Below are 22,223 nucleotides of genomic sequence, written 5' to 3'. Positions count from 1 at the left end.
TCCAAGGTTCCAGAGAGTTCCATTGGTGCCTATAAATAGGTGAGGGTCTCATTTGGCCAAGACACCACCCAAATCACTTCCTAACCAAGCAAGTGAGTCTTCAAAGCACTTGTAAAGGCTTCCTTGAGTAATAAGAGCTTCCATTCTCTAAGAGTTGCCTACTAAGCTTCTTAAGCTTTCAAGTCGTGAGCATCTTAGCCTAGCAAGCTAAGCATTGGGAGCAAGGTTGACGTAACAAGATCAAGTGTCTTGACTTGCTTAAGTGTCGCACGAGTTTAGTGAACAACTAAGTCCATGACAATAAGCTACAGTTGCCGTCCCGGAACTGCCATGAGATTGCTCCAAAATAGCTTGAGTACTAAGGCGTTGCTCTTCGCGAAGTAACTCACCAAAACAAATATCAAGAGAAGGAACATGAGATCTGTTCAGTAAAGAGGAGCGGATAGATTCATATTCCGGACGTAGTTTCATAAGAAACTGATCACGCCGGGTAGTCGCGTGAATAGTCTGAATAGTTGAGAGAGCGGCAATAGGAACATCCATTGTAACCAAATCAGCATATTCATGCCAAAGAGTTAGAAATGCCGAGTAGTAGTTTTGGATGGAAAGACTACCATGTTGAAACATGGCAATCGCATGTTCTAACTGAAAGTGACGAGCATCGTTATTTTGATGATACACTTTCTTCAAGTAAGCCCACATAGATTGAGCAGAGCGATGGGGCTGCAAGTGGGTGACAATATGAGGCTCCACTGAACCAAGAAGCCAAGACATGATGCGTGCATCAAGCACAACCCATGAAGGAGAAGACCCAACATCCTGAGATTTGTCAAAAGTGGATGGTTTTTCAACATCCGTGCCATCAATATGACCCCAAAGGTCTTTTCCCTTGAGAAAAAGTTCAAACTGAAATGCCCAGGTAGAATAATTTGTGCCTGTAAACTTAACACACACAGGTACGGAATCCATAGAAAATAAATAGAACCCGAGACAAAAGGATGGACCAAAAAAAAATCCCAGAAGAAAACTGACCCATGACAGCCACAGAAATACCGAGAAAAATGGTTGTGGTTGGGTGCAGCACGGATCAACACAGACTTGACCGAAAGACACGAGAGGCACCTCCGAAACTGAGAAGACAAAAAAGAATTTGAGGGAAGAAAAATTAGCAACCTTGCTCTGATACCATGTCAAAATATTGTGTGAATGGCCGAATACCTTGGTCTTGAGTTTTGTATATTATATATAGACTTTACAAGGATGCTATACATGGAAAGCAAATAAATTCCCGCATGATTCTAGTCCTATACATGTAAACTATAATCTATCAAATAATGTATGCTAACTGTACAGAATAATAAATGGAGAAATAAGGAAACAATTGTGGGCTAAAATAAGGAAAGAAGTGTGGACAGCAAAGCTGTCTTTTGACACCTAGGACTTAGCTGTTAGATTAGTCAAATATTTTTCTTTATAGGACAATTGTGTTACAGCTAGAAAGTTGTAAAATCTCGGCTTGATTTTAGCCTAATTTGGTGACAACCTTGTATATATATGTGTATGATTCTTATTCAATAATAATAAGAAGAATTGGTTCTAACCAATACTAGCATAAAAATATGATTGATGAAAGTGACTCACATAACATGAAGCAGAGTTGTAGAGCAGTAAGTCATCATATGGGTAAGTGGTATTCTATTGATGTCATTTTATGATTTTGTTAAAAATAAAAAGCAACCTGTGTTAAACTTCTAATTGAACCAAAATCTTAAGTTGTAAGGTAATGAGCTAACAAAATATATCAGGCTGGCTAACACTTAATACTCCATCTCACATGCAGCACCTTCCCTCCAACATATGGTCAACAAATAAAGGAATAAACAGACAAGGAGGTTTGAATGTAAAGCTCTAGTGTCATGTTAAAGTACTAATTAACACAAAAGATTAAGATGTTAGATAAGGGGCCAATAATGTATGTCAAGTGTGTTAACACTCAACATCGATTTGTAGAGTCCAATTAATGTGTGTAAATTGTAATACAAGATGCTAAAACTCAGCTACTGCAGCAAGAATTGTACAATTTAAAATGCCAATATCTCATCAATTTTATGACAAATTTGTGGAAATTCCAAACTTATTTTCTTGAGGGAATTTGATGTACTGGTTTTATATCTTCTTTAAAACAGAATTTGTGTATTTCATCTTTTGACTAGGGAAGGTAGGAGTTTTTATGGATAGCTCTGAACTTTCTCCACTTTTTGTTGCATCTGCTCAAACTGTGCCATACTGCAACCTGTATAGATATGTATGGGTTGAAAAGATGCAGCAAAGGTTGGAGTGAGTAATGGCTATGCGTTTTTTATTTGTACTTAAATTACAGAAAATCTTAAGCTTACATTCCAAAAACTTGTCATTCATGTATCTTTAGAATTTTGGAAATTACCTTTCAGTGTTTCTTTAGGGTATTCCAAAAAATATCCCTGTTGCATCTGTAAATTCTCTAGAGCTTTCATTGTGTGATTTTCTTTAATGATATGTGATCTGCCATCGCATTGTTATTTTTTATTTCTATAGGAGATAATTGGTTGCTTTTTCTCCCTCAGGGTGGATATATGTCCTGGAAATGGCTCTAAAAGTTTTTGCATTTGGATTTAAGAACTATTGGAGGGATGATTCAAATCGCTTTGATTTCTTTATAACATGGATAATAGGTAATTGCTTTGTACAACAATCATGAGCATTGATATTTTATATGTTTTCCTATGAAATAAGCAAGAACAATATCAATATCTTATGCAAGTATTATGATGATTGTACTGCCACAAGTTTATTAACAATAATGATTTGTCACATGTTTAAATCATATATGTAATCAGCTTTTAAAAGAAGCCAATCAGAGGTAACAATTTTGTGGCCATGGAATGAAATTGGATAATTCATGACCATATTTAATGAAGAGACTCTAAAAGATGGTAACTTTTAAGTTGTCATGCCTTACATTTCATCATGCATTTTTTAATAGAATGATTACTTAAGTTATTCTAGTTTTACAAGTTTGTAGCTTTGTCATTTTGTGGTCATAGACTCGTAGTTGTTTATAAATGAAGCAGCGGTTTCACCGAAGGGGGGAAATTTGGTTATTTTTATTGACACATAAGTAAGACAGCTTTCTGTTCATATATTAGGGGTTCTTGGGAACCCAATGGTTTACATTTCAAAACTAAAAACATTTTCTAGATCTGCTCTATTTTAAGTAACATTGTCCATTTTCTCCAAAAATTTCAGGGTGCTAACCTTAACATTATGTCCTTTTAGTTTCTCTATTAAAATGTCTTACATTGATCTCGTGTTTAATGAATACATTTGTTCTTAAATATGACCATATAAAGATTTAATTTCCACAATAATTAATAAATTCCATGCAGACTACTTGAGCTTGGGAGCATGTAGAATCTCTTTGCAGATTAGATAGTACAACTATTTTCAATGAATTAGGAAATTGAGGTAAACAAAGCCAAAATAAAAGTAATAAAAGTAGGAAAAGTTGCAGGAGGGATGATGATGGTTTAGTTTGGGTGCCTAATGCTTTTATCACTTACGTTACTAAACAAAATGCTTGATGAATGGAGGGAGTGCACTTTCTGCCTATATAAAAGAGTAAAGGTAATATCTAGAATTATGCCATCAAAGTATAAATGTAGAGATTTTAGCCTTGGTGGAAAGTGCGATTCAGGCAAGTTCTCTAAGTTTCAACAACTTCCTTGTGGAGGAAGGTCATCACTCTCACAAAAGAAGCAAGGACTTTGGGAATTGGATGTTTGCTTGTGTATGATCATTGATTTGTGCCCTTGAAACCGGATTCATTGGGTAGGTTGAGAGGTTTCAGGTTCAAGTCCGCAAACCAATCATTGATCTATCTACATATTAGGGTTACTCTTACACTTGGATCCCTCAATTGGCTAACAAAACAACACATGCATTGGCTAAGAAGATGCCTCAAAACTAAAGGCTTTGTAAGAGGAATCAAAGCCTCCTTGAGTTGTAAGATCTTACCTCTTTTATTGGGTTTGTGAGTTTGTGAAGAATGAAAAACTAATTCTTCTTTATCTGAAAGATTTACATAGTTAATATAAAAATGTAAGAGTTGACCTACATTAGTCTAAACTAGGAAACACCCTAACCCCCCTAAATTAGGAGGTAAAAAATAGGATCTAAATTACAATCAAATTTTTACAACCTATATACAAACAAAATAATAAGTCAATTATTCCCATATTCCCTGGCAAGCTGGTGCAAAAATATTTTGCATCCCAAGGTTCTCAACAATCAGATAAAAATTGAACTAGATAATTTATTGAGCACATGGACTAACTGTTTAGAGGATGAAATGTATGGATTGCAAAGTTCAGTCCAATTTTTCCTTGATGAAATGTCTATCCACTTGCACATGTTTGGTCTAATCATTTTGTACTAGATTATGAGCTATATTTATAGTTGCTTTATTACCATAATTCAACATCATCAGATTTTTCACTCCCATCATCAAACCTGAGAGTTGTAGAATATGAAGAATTGGAAGGTAAAAAGAATAAATTTCTTCCTTGATTCCAATCTGTACAAACCCACATATTTATTCGAGTATTCCTAGCACAAAAAATAGAAACCTTCTTTACCTAATTATACTATATCCTCTTGATTATGGGATTGTCCTAATCTTCACCTTGATTACAAAATTATACAACTATATTTCCTAATTACATTCTTTCACAAAAGTATATTTTTAGCCAAAGCAGTTCACATATCCCTTGAGTTAGAGCTCTGAATTCTAGCTAACCACTTATCTACCATGTACCCAATCCAATTGGTATCAGTATAAGCTTCTAATTTGAACTCCTTATCTTTCATAGTCTATATACAGACAAAATAATAAGTCAATTATTCCAACATTCCCCTGCAAGTTGGTGCAAATCTATTTTGCATCCCAAGGTTGTCAACAATCTGATAAAAATTAAACTAGATAATCTTTTAGTGAGTACATCAATCAGCTGTTTAGAGGATGAAATGTATGGAGTACAAACTTGTCTTGAGTTCAATTTTTCCTTGATAAAATGTCTATTCGTTTCCACATGTTTGGTCTAATGGTAATGTATTAGATTATGGGTTATATTTATTGTTGCTTTATTATCACAATATAACATCATTGGATCTTTCACTTCCACCCTCAAATTTGAGAGTATCATTTTCAGCCAAAGCAGTTCACATATCCCTTGAGTTGTAGCTCTGAATTCTGCCTTTGCACTGGAGCGAGCAACCACTAGTTGTTTCTTACTTCTACACGTGACTAAATTTTATCCTACAAAGGTATAGTATCTAGTATTTAACCACAAATCTACCATGTACCTAACCTGATTGGCATCGGTATAAGCTTCTTACTTCAACTCCTTATCTTTCCGAAGTAATAGTTCTGTAGTTAGTGTCCCTTTCGAGTATCTAATGATTCTATAAACTGCCTCCGATCAAATTTTCCCTTGGTTTTAGCGTGGACATGGACAAAGGAGACGCACCCAAATATTTTGGAGGGTTTTAAAAGTATACAGTATAGTCAGGAAAAACTTGAGAGAGCACATTCATTAGACTTTTGAATCTTAAAACCCTAGAAGGTACCCTATTTATTAAATATACAGTTGTTGAAATGGTCTCTCCCCAATATGTTTTAGGAACATTGTTTTAAAATAAAAGGGCTCAAGTAACTTCAAGAATATCTCTATTTTTACATCCAACCAGTCTGTCCTATTTGGGGTATCGACACATGAGGAATGATGGATAATTCTCTCCTTTTTTAAGAAAGGTGACAAGATTTGATTAAAATAGTCCCTCGCATTATCAGTCCTTATATTTTTAATGGATGTCCCAAATTGATTTTTGATCATTGCCCAAAAATTGGGAAAAACCTCACTCACATAAGATTTGTGTTTTAAAAGAAAAGGCCAAGTTATTGTAATGCAATCATCAACAAAAGACACAAACCATCTTGCACCCGAAATATTGGGAATTTTTTTTTTGTCCCCAAATATTCAAATGAATCAAAGTAAATGGAGAAAAAGACATTGTATTGCTTAATGGAAATGAAACACGATGGTGTTCATCGTGTTTAGTAACTCACAAATATCACAATAGAATGAGTCAACATCATCGGTTTTATTAGACAATGAAGGGAACATGTTTTTTAGTACACTAAATGATGGATGTCCAAGGCAAAAATGATCCAAATTTTATTTTTATTAGAAGAAATTTTCTCTAATAGGAGAAACAAGGTTGATCACAGTTGCCATTCTTGATCTCAAGAGGATAGAGTTCTTCCTTTTTTTTAGCATGTCCAATCTTCCTCCCCATAAACCGATCTTGAAAGACACGATGAGTAAGATAGAATGTCACACAACAATTTAACTCATTGGCAATTTAGTCTATGGTCAGCAAGTTTACAAATAGTTTAGGAACATGTAACACGTTTTTTATTGAGATAGAGGAGGAAAGAAACACTTCCCCTTGACTAGCTACTGTTGCTAAAGATCCATTTGCTTTCATCATTTTGTTTCCAGGACACGAGTTATAAGTAACAAATAATTGGGAGGAATTTGCCATGTGGTCAGTTGCTCTTGGAGTCTATGACCCAAGAACTACCAGAAAACATTTCCGAGGCACTAAAGGTGCAAGAGTTGGGAAACTTATGTGTTTCAGCCAATGGGCATCAAGCTGCTGGTTGTCAAGAGTATTGAGGAGATTTCTCAGCCCTTTCTATCTCCTCTCTGTTGAATCCTCCTCCTTTGAAACATTACAACTTAAATTTTCTCCACATTGAGGAGATTTCTCCACATTAGTCGAGTGGGTTTGGCCTCTCTTCTGTCTGCCTCTAAAGCCACTTGTACGCCCTACTCCTTGTGGTTTCCCATGGAGTTTCCAGCAAGATTCTTTGGTATGGTGAGGTTTCTTGCAGTACATACACCATACACCCTCTCAGTTGTTTGGTTTGAAGGATTCAAGTTTTGGTTTAGCAGTATACTTCACTGGTTTTTCGGCAATATTCTTACCAGTTCCATTACTTGATCGAGATGAACTCATGGTCAATCCTTCAATGGACTGTGAGTCAAGCATCACACTTCGTTGGCTTTCTTCTGCTTGAATAATCGAGAAAACACTATTTAAAGAAGGAAGAGTTTCCTTCCGTAAAACTTGCACCCAAACTTGATCAAAATTCAGCATTAAGTCCTTCAAGAAATTCAAAGATTCTCTCCCTCTCCACAAACTTTTGTAGCATCACTGCATCATTGCTAGACTTCATTCGAAAATTCTGATAATCGTCTAATTCGAGCCAAAGACCTCTCATTGCATTAAAATACTCGGTAACGGATAAGTTACCTTGTTTGATGCTTGCAATTTTGGCTGATCTTGTAGATTTGGGCTGCATCCTGTACCTTGGAATAGGTTTGTTTGATGGTTTCCCAAATTTCCTTTGCAGTTGACAAGAACATACACATTCCACTTATTTCCAGCAGCGTGAAATGACTCAGCTTGCCTTTTCCTTTGAAAAATGTCTTTATCACATGTGACCATTGGATATGGTTTTTTCCATTTAACTAGTATGAGACATGGAGATGCTGAAGTTCCTCTTTTATCGAGTTTTTGCTGAGTTTCTATGAACTGATTCTCAGCAGTTGGCATGATGGGATTAATTTTGGATGCTTCTAACATGGCTGGAAGTAAAGGATTGGGGTTTTTTCAGGCTATAATGGCTGTAGGTTTTTCAGAGTATAGATTTCAGAAAAGCTCTGATACCATTTGGACAATTCTGAATTATAATTGTCTGCATTAAACTGTACAGAATTGATCCCTATTTATACAAGAATAGCTACAGAAAACTAAGGAAAGTTGACTAACTAACAATCCCTACAGATCAGGAATTTAAAAACTGTAAAATATAACTACCTAATTTACAGTTTACTGCTGTACAAATCTTTCCCAATTAATCCAGATATCACACAGATTTCAATAATTATATACATTTATAGTTAAATTTTATACCATATCATTTAACTAGTGATATTTAAATTTTAAACTATAATTAACTTCAAGAATTTAATTAATGCTCCAATGGTTTATCTTATATAAAAATAGATAGATTCTTTATCTTGTACCAAATCATTGCATTAGAAATAATTTTATTTCTTTGGATACCACAAAAAACAATTCTTGCTAAAATTAAGAAATTATGTAACCTTTAGAAGAAGGATCCTTGGGTAAAGGAGTTAGGGAGATGAGCAAGTTTGCAAGTTGCAGCGCTCACTTCAGGAGTGGGAGGACTTCTGTAGAAATATATCAACAGATGAATGGTTAGTATAGGATGATATCAACAATAAACTTCTTCCATCACTTACAGTATAGAGAAGAATTGAGTCTCTAAATTGCATATTGGAGAATAGATTACTAAGTGCCTATATTATATTTATGTACGACTTATTAATTTTGTTTGAACCAGTACTTGAGTGAAGAGATGGACAGCCTAGCTTCTGCAGTGGATCTATGAAGAGAATACTAGGTGGCCTAATGGGCACTTTGATGTTGAAGAGAGTAGAAAGTCCTTATTTGAGCTGGATTGAGATAAATATTGGTCCTGATTGTCACTTCGGTGATGGTCCAGGAGTGATGGGATATTTTGAGGAGGATCAGTTGAGGATGTTCCTAGATTTTTCTCGTCTTGCATCATTGACAAATGCACTAATGCCACCATTTTCCTAATTAGGATCTTAGTTTTTCGGAGTATTTATATGTTATTCAGTTTTTTATTGTTATGCTATGAACAAGTAAAAAATCTCACTTTCTTAGGCTTGCATGTAATTTCCTTCTTTGTTGTGTTACATTGATATGACTGATGATTTTATGTTTGCAGTGATCGGAGAAACTGCAACTTTTGTGGCTCCCAGCAGCCTGAGTTTTCTTTCAAATGGGGAATGGTAGGGACATTTGAACACTCATATTACGTGCATATCATGTATCTTATCCCTTTTTCGTGTCATCCAGAGCCTGAATCTTTGTTAGTGAAGTTTGCTTTGATGTTTCCCATAATAAGATTTTAGTTTTTCTAAGAGAGTGGGAGTTTTAGTTTTTGCTATTATAATGTATATGCATTGTTTTTCCTCTCTTTCTCCTAAAAATATCCCCTGAAAATTGGCATTTTTAAAGGAGTTTTCCTTTTTCTCCGAGCTAATTCACCCAAGATTCAAGAGCAAGGGCTCAGCTATAGCCTTACCTGTCTAAAGATTGCACTAGAAATTTTGTACACTTTGGCAACTGGTATTATATGGCCAGATCCAAATTGAGATGGGGTGCCCACATCAGGTTGAATTAGATTTTAGCTACTAGTATGTTTGTTTTTTAAAAAAAAAATTGAATGAAACAAAAGTCGACAAAGCCAAAAGAGCCCATTATTTTATTTTAGATTTTTTAATCATGACTAAATATTTATTGGAATTTGGGTAAATCATACTAAAATTTTAAGCTACTCAAATTTGGTTGTGAATTATATACTTTGGAAAAGTTTTTACTTGCTGCAAATGAAATACAATGCAGGAGCCATGGTGACATGCTCTTCTCTCTTTCCATTTTTTGTTGAAATAATGCTTGATGAATATCCTCAAATCCATGAGGAGATTCTGGTGGATGCTTGAGGCTCAGGATGGTCCCTAACTATTAGAAAGAATTTGCAATATTGGGGGTTATAAACACTTTGAATTAGTTGTTGGCACTGTTGCATGAGTTTAGGAGAGCCAGATGAAGAGGTTAGACCAACTTTGTAGTCCAGTGTTTTTCTGTGAAGATACCTTTTGTGTGTTTACAACTCCACAAACGGTGGTAGTCTTTCTGAAGTATCTGGCCTTTTATGATTATAACCTAAGAGAGGATTTTGATGACAATGCAACTCCTGTTTATCTGTTAAGTGCAAATCTAGAATTGGGTTGCCTATATAGCACAAATAGAAAGAAACATGTTCAAAAAATATGATTGTATCTTAATTCCTAAATATGGATGTTAAGATGAATGAGTGAAAATGTAATAACTATTGAGCAGGAAATGAATGCATTTGTGAGAAATTAGAGGTGGAACCAATTGAGGAAACAATCGAGAAGTTGTGAGGAGGTTCAACTATGTGCAGTGGAGTCTAATAAGCATGGCAGTGTGGATGAGTGATTTGATTAGTTGACAATGCCAGAGGATGAGGAAAACCAAACAGAGCATGGGTAAAGATGGTAAAAAAATGATTGTGAAATATCTGTTGAGAGAGTTGATGGCAATACAAAATCCATAGAGCCAACATGTGTAGGGATTTAGTCTTTGTTCAAGCAAGTTGAGAAACTGGAGAAAGATAAGCCATCTCCATAGATGTCTTTGATTAGACTGGTTTTTATTCACATTCAATTTTTTTTTTTTTTTTGATTGGAAACAACACAAAGATATATTGATAGAAAAAAGAATTACAAGAAGAAGGATGAGAAATCCTACACACCGCTATCCAATCCAATTGAATCACATTAAGGGGAGTCCCCTTAAATGCCTTGGAACAGAAAGCCCAAAGGGAAGCAAGGAAAACAATAGAGTCCCAAAGGAACTCTGAATTCCTTGCTTTATTCTCGAAAATCCTTGCGTTTCTTTCCCACCACACAACCCGAATTAGAGCGATGCTCGCAGCTTGCCACAAAACTATCCCTCTCTTAGAATTACCGAAGCCTTTAAATTTGATGTACATCATGTCATATATGCTCCTTGGGGGAACCCAATCCATCTTAGCTAACTGAAATAACCTGTGCCATAACCCAATCGTCAAGGAACAATGAAGAAAAAGATGATCTGCTGATTCCCCATGCTTCATGCATAGAATACAAATATCAGGACTAAGGGCTTTATAGGGTCTTCTCACTTGTAACATGTCATTAGTATTCACCTTCTTGTGTGCCACTAACGAAACAAAGGACTTCACTTTGAAAGGAACTTGAGAATTCCAAACGAACTTTGAAGGAAAGTCCTAAGAAGATCCAGAAGATTGAGATAATGCTAGAAAAAAGGATTTGACTGAAAAAAGCCCTGAAGAGGATAATGGCCATACTCTGGCATCTGGGACCGAAGGAGAAAAATACAAATCATCAAGAGACCGCATGAGGCCTTCTAAGTCCTCAATCTCAAAATCTGACAGGTTACGGCGGAAATTCAAATTCCAAGAGAAAGGACGAGATGGACCGAGAACTGAAGAAATAGAAATGTTTTTATCCACGACTACTCTAAATAGTCTTGGATATTGGGTTTCCAAAGGTTGGTCCCCCCACCACAAATCTTCCCAGAACCAAATTCTTTCCCCGTTTCCTACCACATACCGAGTAAACAAGGAAAACCCCTGAAAGACTTATGCAATAGCCTTCCAAGGACAGCGATGTGACCATCTGACTAAAGTGTTAGCATCCCAACCATTAGAGTGTGAACCATAAATGCTTAAAATGACCTGATGCCAAAGAGCTGAACCCTCTCTAGGATACCTCCATAACCATTTCCCTAGAAGAGCGAGATTCCTCCAAGAAATATTCCCAAAACCCAAACCCCCTATTGTCTTCGGTTTGCACACAACATCCCACCTCACTAAATGATCCCTTTTGCCTTCCCCAACCCCTGACCATAAAAAATCCCTTTGCAACCTCTCGATTTTTGCAGCCACTGAAGCGGGAATCTTAAATAAGGAAAGGAAGTAACATGGCAAATGGGTAAGGCAAGATTGGATAAGAGTTATCCTCCCCCCGAAGGATAAGTAGGCCTTTTGTCACCCATCTAATCTACTTGAGATTCTCTCAATCACTGGATCCCAAAAGCCACACGCTTTAGGGTTCCCGCCCAAAGGGAGACCCAGATAGAGAATAGGCCATCCGGACGCCTTACAATCAAGCATCACAGCCAATCTTGAAAGATGAGCCTGATCAAGATTGATGCCATAAATACTACTCTTATCAAGATTGACCTTGAGCCCAGAAATGTGCCCAAACACTAACAAAAGACTCTTCAGAGTCTGCAGCTCTTCCTCCCTTGAGTTAGAAAAGAATATGGTATCATCAGCAAATTGCAAATGGGACACCCTAGTTCTATTTCTACCCACCCTGAAACCCTCCATCATATTTCTTTCCTCTGCTCTCATAAGCATCCTACTCAGTACATCTGCGACTAAAGTAAACAAAAAAGGGGATAAAGGGTCACCTTGTTTTAATCCTCTTGATGCCTTAACCCACCCTTTAGCGCTACCATTCACCAAGATTGCATAAGATACCGAAGATAAACATCCACTCATCCATTTCCTCCATCTAGGACTGAACCCCTTCTTTTCTAACACATGATCCAAAAAATCCCACTTCACGTGATCGTAGGCCTTTTCAAAGTCTATTTTGAATACGACGCCTTTCTCCCCTGACCGTCTTCTCTCATCCACTATCTCATTCGCTATAAGAACCGCGTCCAATATTTGTCTCCCTTGAACAAAAGTGCCTTGAATATAGTGGATGGTCTCATGTAGAACCCCTCTTAGGCGCCCTGAGAGCACTTTGGCTATTATCTTGTAGAGACTAGTGATCAAACTAATGGGTCTAAAGTCTGATATTCTCTTTGACAAACTCTTTTTGGGTAATAAAACAATGAAAGAGACATTAGTGCTTTGATTGATAATTCCGCTCCTATGAAATTCTGCGAACACTCTCACCAACTCCTCCTTAATCACATCCCAACACTCTTGGAATACGGCAATAGTAAAGCCATCAAGCCCCGAAGCCTTGTCCCTATCCAACTGAAAAATGGCCTTAGAAATCTCTTCTTCAGTGAAAGGGGAGTCTAACCTTAACGCACTCTCTTCCGAAATAGGGGACCAATCTAATCCTTCAACACGCCAAGACTCTCCTGTAGGACTCGTGTAAAGCTTTTCAAAGTAATGTAAGATCTCCTCTGTGATACTCTCGGCATTCTTCAGCACTAAGCCCCTCTCATTCTCCAACTCCTTGATATATTTCCTATTTCGCCTACCATTAGCCACTTTATGATAAAACTTAGAGTTGCAATCCCCTTCCTTGACCCATTTCACCTTAGCTTTTTGTCTCCAATGAATTTCCTCCCTCAATATTAATTCCTCTAACTCCCCTTTTCTTAAGGTTCTTTGGCTTAACAAATCAGAATTGAGACCCCCTTCTTGTTCAATGGCATCAAAGTTAGCTAAATCATTGAGAATACTTTTTTTCTTTTCTTTAAGCTCACCAAAAGAAAACTTATTCCACTCCTTCAATTTGGCTTTAACATATTGAGGTCTCCTCATGAACTTATGACCTTCCCATCCGTTTCCTTGAAACCCACTCCACCAATCTCTAAAGTTCTCCTTGAAATTAGGGTGTTTTAACCACATATTCTCAAACCTAAAAGGTGTTAGCCCCCACATAAACGGGTTGGTATCCATAACAATTGGCCAGTGATCCGAGGTCCTTCTGATTAAGGCTTCTTGAAGGCCTTGGGGAAAGAGCAGTCCCCACTCATTTGAGTAGAGAAAACGGTCCAGTCTCTGACACACGGGAGACTCTTGCATATTTGACTAAGTGAATGAAGCATTCCGAAGAGGTGGGTCAAGCAATTCACATTCTCTAATAAAACTATCAAAGTCCCTCATGCTTGGTGTTAGGCTAGAACCCCCCATTTTTTCTGAGCTTCTCCTTATGACATTAAAATCACCGCCCACACACCATAACGGATAAGTTAATCCATATATGTCAAAAAGTTCCACCCAAAAATCCTTCCTAAGTGAGGGACTGTTCGGACCATAAACAGTGGAAATCCAAAGAGGTCCACAACCGTCCAAAAAGAACTTGACTGAGACCGAGAAAGATCCTATTACCACCTCCTCTCTTTTCAGATTTTTTGAATCCCAGATGATCAAAATCCCACCTGATGCCCCAGACGTCGGAAGAGCAACCCAGTCCTTATTTCTGACCGTTCAGACACTACCCACAAACCTTCTATCACAATTCTCCTTTTTTGTTTCCTGAATCATCACAACATCCGGATTCTCGGACCTAAGAAAATCTTTAACCATCCTACGCTTATTCCTTGAACCCAAACCCCTAACGTTCCAACTGATAATTTTCATGGGAAAACACAAAGACCCTAACCTTCCGAGCCAAAACCAACAAGTCTCAATAACCTGTGAGGCCTCTGTTCTTCCTCCTGGAATACACCTTAATGTCAAGAGAGCATAAAACCTCTCGCACTTTGGCCATTTTCCCAAGGGACAGACCATCAATAAGGAAATCACCCGAATCCTCCTTATGCGACCTGACAATAGATTCCTTAGGGGTACAGCTCTCGGTCATATAGGCTGGTTTTAGTCCATGATTGACTCACCTTCTTTCTGCCTGATATGTAAACATCCTTTGCACAAGATATATACATCTTGTACATTTTATTTTTTCTATACAATATTCTTTATTTACTAACAAAGAAAAATGATGGCGAAATGGATCTAAAGACCTTTTGTAACTCTATGGTAATATTTCACCAATGTTAATGAAGAGTCTTCACCATAGATCTGCTTCTATTTACTGAAATGAGGAAAACCAAATTGTAGGATGGAAATCTGACTTGTAGAGACATAGAAGGCCCCGAGAGGACTTATACTGAATCGGCAGAAGGATAAAATCCCTGGTCACTTGCAAGGCTGCTCCATACCCATAAAAACCACACAAATTAAAATCCACAATCAAACAAGTCTGTTTGATCCTAGGAATTAGAAATTAGGGATGATAGCTTGGAATTTTGATGGAATGATTCCTTTAATAACGCAACACAGTCAACTCCATTTGTTAGAACAGCTTCCATCTTACTCCAGCTATCAATTTTGTTCTACTATATTGTATTTGCCAATGAAGTGTTTTATTCTTGTCAATAATCCATGGGAAAGAGCAAGAACAGGGTTCCAAAATTGTAAAAATATTACAGCAACAAATACTAAAGACAGTCTAGCATCATCCATGTTCCGATTATTGAGTTAGGCATTCCCCATTAGAATGGACACAATGAATTATAGCTACCCACCTCTTTATCTGGAATTTTAAACAATTGCATGATCTGTGAATGCTGCATTAATAGTCCAGGCTTAATCATTCAGCATCAAGAAAGCTTACTTATTAAATCCTTGATATGAGCCATAATGCCGCAAGAGAATCCCCTTAAAATTTATGGATTCTCCAGTTGCTTGACCTGTCAGATACAAACCAATCATATAGTCAAATGAAAATTTGATCTGTCTGAAGGTCTTTATAACGCCATAACTTCCATTGATAAATTGAATATCCACCATTCAGGGAAATGTTTAATACCTCTCCAAACACCATCGTCCCACCCACTTGTTGGAGTCAATAGATATATGATATTAGCAGCTTTGGAACAGAGAAAACTTCAGAAGGCCCAAGTTCTGTACCCTTTTCTTTGTACCTTGATGCTTCAAGTTGGAAACTTACGGTTATTAGGGCCTTTCCAACTTACCTCCATTAAGTATAAGAAAGAAAAAGATTAGAATCTAAGATAATGCTAGATATTCCTGCTTATATATGAGGCGTTTATGGTACACCTCATATTTTGGACGGTTTGAAAGGCAAGAAACAACATTGCATTCGATAATGAGGTTTTTTCTATCCAAAAGCTGAAAATGGATTTTGTTTGCTTTCTGTTATCTAAGTTGTTTATAGATGATTGTCCACTGACTTAGTAAGATTTTTTTTGAATGGTTGGGTACTTGTTGAGGTTCATATTCTGTTTTCTTTTGTTTGAGCCTTGTTGGTGAAGGGGAGTATTGTTCTCTTGTATTCCTTGGGTTGCTGTTCTGTCGGCTCTTTTTAGTTTAATGTAAGTGATGGGGGAAAGCCTTTTAAAGTTTATTCAAGGAAGAAAGTGAAGACCTAAGTAAACTTTAAGTAGGATTAATATTAATTAGAATTGAATTGGGATTGGTATTTGTTGGAGTCTAATTAAGATTAGCTAGTTGAGTTATAATATAATTAGAATTTGAGTCATGATAGGTTATTAGATTCCTAGTAGACTTTGGATGTTATAATTAGAATTAGAATCATAATAGGTTATTAAAGTCCTAGTAGACTTTGGATTTCTTAGAGAAGCCTATAAATAGGCTAATCAATGTAAATCAAAGGAATGAATAATATTATATCTCAATGGTGAGACTTCATTGATTTTCTTCTAGGTGAGACTCTAAGGTTTTTCCATCTTTTCTTCATTGTTTCTTCTCTCTCTCTATTTCTTATCTTATAATTTTCTCTACCATAAAATTTATTCCTTGTTCCTCTCCTTACACCCTAAAAATTAAATCCTAGCCCACCTACCCTTGAGTGTAGGCAACCATCCTAGGGTTGTCCTACATCAGTAAGTCTTTATTTATAAATATATATATATATATATATGAGGTGTTTAAGGTTATGGCAAATATTCCTGCTTATATAGAGGTTGCATATTTTTTTCCTTATTTGCAGGAGAATAAATGTCTCTTATCCATGACAAATGACAATGATATTTCGTATTTTAATGTACAAAATATTTTTAGGTTAAAAGGTCCATTGAGAGAGATACTTTTAAATTATCTTTTGTTTAAAATCTGCTTTACATTTTCAAACCACTCAAAATGCAATGAGGGTCAAGTTGTTACATGTAACTGACTCATGTTCCTTCTCATGCGATAGCAGCAATACTAAGGTCTTTTCTCATGTAGACTAATTTGGCCTCTAACAGAATTTCTGAAGAATTTCTGAACTCCTTTATTGATAATGAATCGGTACACACCATACACATATATATACACAAATGACTGAATAAGAAACAATCAATCTAGCTTAATTCTCTCCTAAAATTAGGAAACTAAATCATAAGGAAATATCCTAAATGATCTCTCCTTTTTTATTCCTAAATTAAAGTCCTAACTTTGGCATTATTTCAACACTCCCCCTCAAGCTGGAGAATATATATCATATAATCCCAGCTTGCAAGTTAAGTCTTCGAAGTTAGGCCTAGGTAAAGCTTTGGTGAGGATGTCTGCGGTTTGGTGCTTGGTAGGAACATAGTTTAATTTGACCGTCTCACTAGTCACCTTCTCTGTGATAAAGTGTCTGTCAATCTCAACATGCTTGGTCCTGTCATGATGCACGGGGTTCTTTGCTATGCTTATAGCTGCCTGATTATCACACATCATCAGAATTGGAGATGAACTCGTTTGTCCCAGTTCACTAAGAACCCTTTTTATCCAAATCCCTTCACAGATTCCCTGTGCAAGAGCTCTGTACTCAGCTTCTGCACTACTTCTGGCTACAACTGATTGCTTCTTACTCCTCCAGGTAACAAGATTTCCCCAGACAAAAGAACAATATCCGGAAGTGGACCGCCTGTCAATGATGTTTCCTGCCCAATCCGCATCTGAGTATACTTCAGTGTCACGGTTCTCTGTCTTTCTGAAGAATAGGCCTTTCCCTGGTGTCATTTTTAAATATCTAAGAATCCTGTAGACTGCTTCCATGTGTTCCTCAGTGGGGCTGTGCATGAATTGACTTACAGCACTCACTGCAAAGCCAATATCTGGCCGAGTGTGTGAGAGATAAATCAAGCGCCCGACAAGCCGCTGATATCTCCCCCTGTCTACCGGTGTACTTTCTTTCTCGATACCAAGTTTCTTCTGACTATCCATAGGAGTATCAATTGGTTTGCATCCAAGCATACCGGTCTCCTTAAGAAGATCGAGTATGTATTTTCTTTGAGAGACTACGATTCCTTTCCTTGATCTAGCCACTTCCATACCAAGGAAATATTTCAAATTTCCAAGGTCTTTAACTTCAAACTCTTCTGACAAATACTTCTTCAAATTCTGTAACTCCCCCATATCATTTCCAGATAGAATAATATCATCGACATAGACTATCAATATGGCCAATTTCCCGGCATGAGATTTCTTGACAAATAGAGTATGATCAGCCTGACCTTGTTTGTAGCCCAGCTTCAGGACTGCTTTTGTGAATCTATCAAACCAGGCTCGAGGAGATTGTTTAAGGCCGTACAATGATTTTTGGAGTTTGCAAACCTGATTCTTTGCCATACTTTCTTCGAAACCAGGTGGTATTTCCATGTAGACTTCCTCTTCTAGGTCCCCATTTAGAAACGCATTTTTTATGTCCAGTTGTTGCAAGCACCAATCTTGATTGACAGCCAATGAGAGAAGGATCCTGATAGTGTTCAGTTTTGCAACAGGAGCAAAAGTCTCCTGATAGTCTATCCCATAAGATTGTGTAAACCCTCTAGCTACCAAACGAGCCTTGAATCTTTCGACTGATCCATCTGCTTTGTATTTTATGGTGAAAATCCACTTGCACCCCACAGGCCTCTTCCCAACCGGCAAATCTGTGATAGTCCACGTCCCATTCTTCTCAAGTGCATCAATCTCATCTTGTACTGCCTTCTTCCATTCTGAAATTTTTAATGCCTCTTGTATTGTGTTGGGAACCTGAGTATCATCAAGAGAAGTAGCAAATGCTCTATAAGATGGTGATAACCCTTCATACGTAACATAATTCCCAATTGGATGATCTGTACATCTCCTAACACCCTTCCTCAATGCAATTGGCAAAGTAGAATCATCAATGCTGGGAATTAACACCTCTCCAGCCCTATCCTCACCTATGTTCTCTTCAGGAAGACTTGAATTGGAGTCAATATATTGGCCACATGTTGACTGTGATCCGTGCTCTAATTCCTGTCTTTTCCTCCTCCTGATGTAAACTTGTAAGTTCTCATTAGCAAGTTGTGGGGCTATAGGTTGAATAGGCATGGGAGACTGGATGGTCACGGGAGAAGGAACATTTGTGTGCTGGGCTGGCTGAACTGATGGCGGCATGGGTGTGGACAACTCAGTGGGCGCGAATTGGGAAGGATTTGGTGACTCTGAGTGAAAAGAAGGTACACCATCAAGAAAAGACTCCCAAACTTGATGTTCATTCATGCTCTCCCCCTGAACATGAGATTTGGGATAGAAGAAGACATGTTCAAAGAAAGAGACGTCCATGGTGGTGTAAAATCTTTTGTTGGTTGGAGAATAGCATTTGTACCCTTTTTGGGTTGGAGAATACCCTAGAAAAATGCACTTATTTGCTCGAGGAGCAAATTTGCTACGATTTTGAGGATACACATGAACGAATGCCGTACAACCAAATACTTTGAGTGGTAAATCAGAAGAGGCGGCATGGGTGTGAGGAAACTGTTTTAAGAAAAGTTGACGTGGGGATTGAAAGGTAAGCACTCTGGATGGCATACGGTTAATCAAATAGGTAGCTGTGAGAATAGCTTCCCCCCAGAAATAGTTTGGAACATTAGAGGAAAACATAAGGCACCGGGCAACCTCCAAGAGATGTCTATTCTTGCGTTCGGCCACCCCATTTTGTTGTGGGGTGTCAACGCAAGAACTTATGTGGATAATGCCATGATTTTGAAGATAAGTACTGAGACTACTAGTAAAGTATTCCTTTGCATTATCTGACTTGAGGACTTGTATTTTGGAATTGAATTGATTTTGAACCATACGATTGAAGGTTTGAAAAATGTGCCCGACCTCTGACTTTTCTTTCATAAGGAAAACCCATGTTACCCGAGTATGATCATCAACGAATGTCACAAACCATCGAGTGCCAGAAATATTTTTTATCCGGGAGGGACCCCACACATCACTATGTACTAGAGAGAAAACAGTCGAAGGTTTGTATGGGATTTGAGGATATACTGTTCGAGTATGCTTTGCAAACTGACAAATTTCACAGTGATAAGATGCTGGATTTATATTGATAAATAATCTGGGAAACAATTTTGCAAGGTAAACAAAGCTAGGATGACCAAGGCGATAGTGTAACATTATAATCTCACTATCTTTATTGACCTTAGAATTTGACACAGAATTGAAAGACTCTGACATACTCTGAGACTGTACGCAACTTGCTTGAGAGACTTGGTTGGAGAATTGGCCACATGAAAGGAGGTAGAGCCCGGAACACAGTTCAGCACTGCCAATCATCTTCCCCGATTTCAAGTCCTGAAAAACACACAAGTTTGGATAGAATTTAGTAACACATTGGAGATCATGAGCCAATTTGCTAATGGACAAAAGATTGCAATCCAAGTTTGGAACATGGAGGACAGAGTCAAGATATAAGTCTTTAGTAAGTTTTATAGAACCTGTCCCGGCAATTTTTGACTTTGAACCATCAGCAATATGGACGGATGAATGACCATTACTTGGCTTGTAATTTTGAAGAATGGCATCATCTCCTGTCATGTGATCAGAAGCACCTGTGTCTACTATCCACGGCCTCATTCCTCCTCGATTAGCAGTGAAGGCTACACCGGTAGTACTGCCACTGCCAACTTGGCTTAATAATTTCTGTAGCATCTCCATCTGCTCTTTGTTGAATGGACTCGGCTCGGGAATAGAGGTGCTCTCAGAGTTGGCAGCCACGTGTGCTCTGCCATCTCTGTCAAACCGTGGCTTTGGTTTCCAATCAGCAGGTTTGCCATGAAGCTTCCAGCAAGTCTCCTTATAATGGCCTGGTTTCTTACAATAATCACACCAAGGCCTATCCCGTTTCTGACGATCTCCACCACTACTATTAAATGACCGAGCCGCAAGGGCAGAGGCATCCAATGTTGGGGCAGGTTGCTCTTTTGATCCCATCATCACTTTCTTTCTACTTTCTTCACGTCTAACCTCTGAAAAAGCCTCCCTGAGACTTGGCAGGGGTTTAATGCCCATGATTCGGCCTCTAACATCATCCAATTCCCTGTTTAGTCCTAGGAAGAACTTGAACAGTCTCTTTTGTTCCACAATTTGCCTGTATGTTGCTGCATCATCCGAACATTTCCATGAGTGAGTCTCAAATAAGTCAAGTTGCTGCCAATACCTTGTGAGTGTGTTGTAATACTGAGTAACTGACTGCTCTCCTTGGCGGAAGTCATGTAGAGCTGATTCAACCTGAAACAGTTCTGAAGTATTTTCAGAACTTGAGTAAGTTTCTTTGGCTGCATCCCATATGTCCTTTGCAGTCCCAAACAGCAAGAAATTTTCGCCTATGTCATTGTTCATGGAATTGATAAGCCATGACATGATCATGCTGTTTTCAATCTTCCACTTCCTGAAACCCGGTTCTGTAGTTTCTGGCATGACTGCTTCTCCAGTGAGGTACTCATCCTTTCCTTTACCGCAAATGAACAGCAACACAGATTGTGACCACTGTAAATAGTTATGGCCATTTAATTTGTGTCCTGTGATGAGAATAGGAGAGGAATCATTGCCACCAAGGTTTGGAATTTCAGATCTGCCCCCTGATTCTGGTGACGTGACGCTGGATACTTGTGATGATGCCATTCCGTATTTTGTCATGGACCGGAAAGGTAGAAGAACACTTTTCAAGGCACGTGCATGGACTGGAGTTGAGAAAAAATAGCCGAAGGACGCCGGAAAATCTGATCAGAGGGCCCGCGGAAGCAAAAGAACCCCAAAAGAGGCACGTGCAGGGCTCGGATTGCACAAACAGGTAGGAAGGGTGGCTGGTCGGCGTCAGGCGAGCCTGGAGGAGGAAGCGCGTCGCCGGAAAGTGGCTCACGCGCCCTCACGCGCCGGCGCGTGAGATGCAGTCGCCGGCTGGAAAAACGCGCGTGGGAGGCGCGTGGATGGGTTTCTGGTTCCGGTGCTTTGGGACAAATTGGAGATCTCCTCCAGGCGCTCCTTGCGGTGTAGAAAAAAACCGTCGTCGGAAAGTTCGCCGGAAAAATTCGCCGGAAAAGTTCGCCGGAAAAGTTGCCGGCGGTGAGTGTTTTCTGACGACTATTCGACTGACTGGAAAGTGTTTTCTCCCTTGGCTCTGAGAACAGGGACTGATGGCCGGAATGAGAGAGAGAGAGAGAGATGATCGGATTGAGATATGGCCAGAAAGATTTGGCCGGAATGAGTGATGGCCTGAATAAGAGGTGGCCAGAAGGGATTAGGGTTTCAGAAAACTGGCTCTGATACCATGAAGAATTTCTGAACTCCTTTATTGATAATGAATCGGTACACACCATACACATATATATAC

At 38.2% G+C, this 22,223-nt stretch overlaps 1 protein-coding gene across 4 annotated transcripts in view; it reads left to right on the top strand.

Annotated features, from left to right (window-relative positions):
• TPC1 (two pore channel 1) overlaps positions 1 to 22,223 on the top strand; it is a 122,420-nt gene that overhangs the window by 95,079 nt on the left and 5,118 nt on the right. For all 4 annotated transcript variants that reach the window (XM_010658654.3, XM_059740889.1, XM_010658655.3 and 1 more), the window contains 2 exon segments: positions 2,604 to 2,711; positions 8,945 to 9,008. In XM_010658654.3, the coding sequence (XP_010656956.1) occupies positions 2,604 to 2,711; positions 8,945 to 9,008 (172 nt within the window).

This window comes from Vitis vinifera, chromosome 12, assembly GCF_030704535.1.
Source record: "Vitis vinifera cultivar Pinot Noir 40024 chromosome 12, ASM3070453v1".
Lineage (NCBI taxonomy): Eukaryota > Viridiplantae > Streptophyta > Magnoliopsida > Vitales > Vitaceae > Vitis > Vitis vinifera.
The sequence above is the reverse complement of the archived record's forward strand: the minus strand, read 5'-3'. Positions and strand labels throughout refer to the sequence as shown.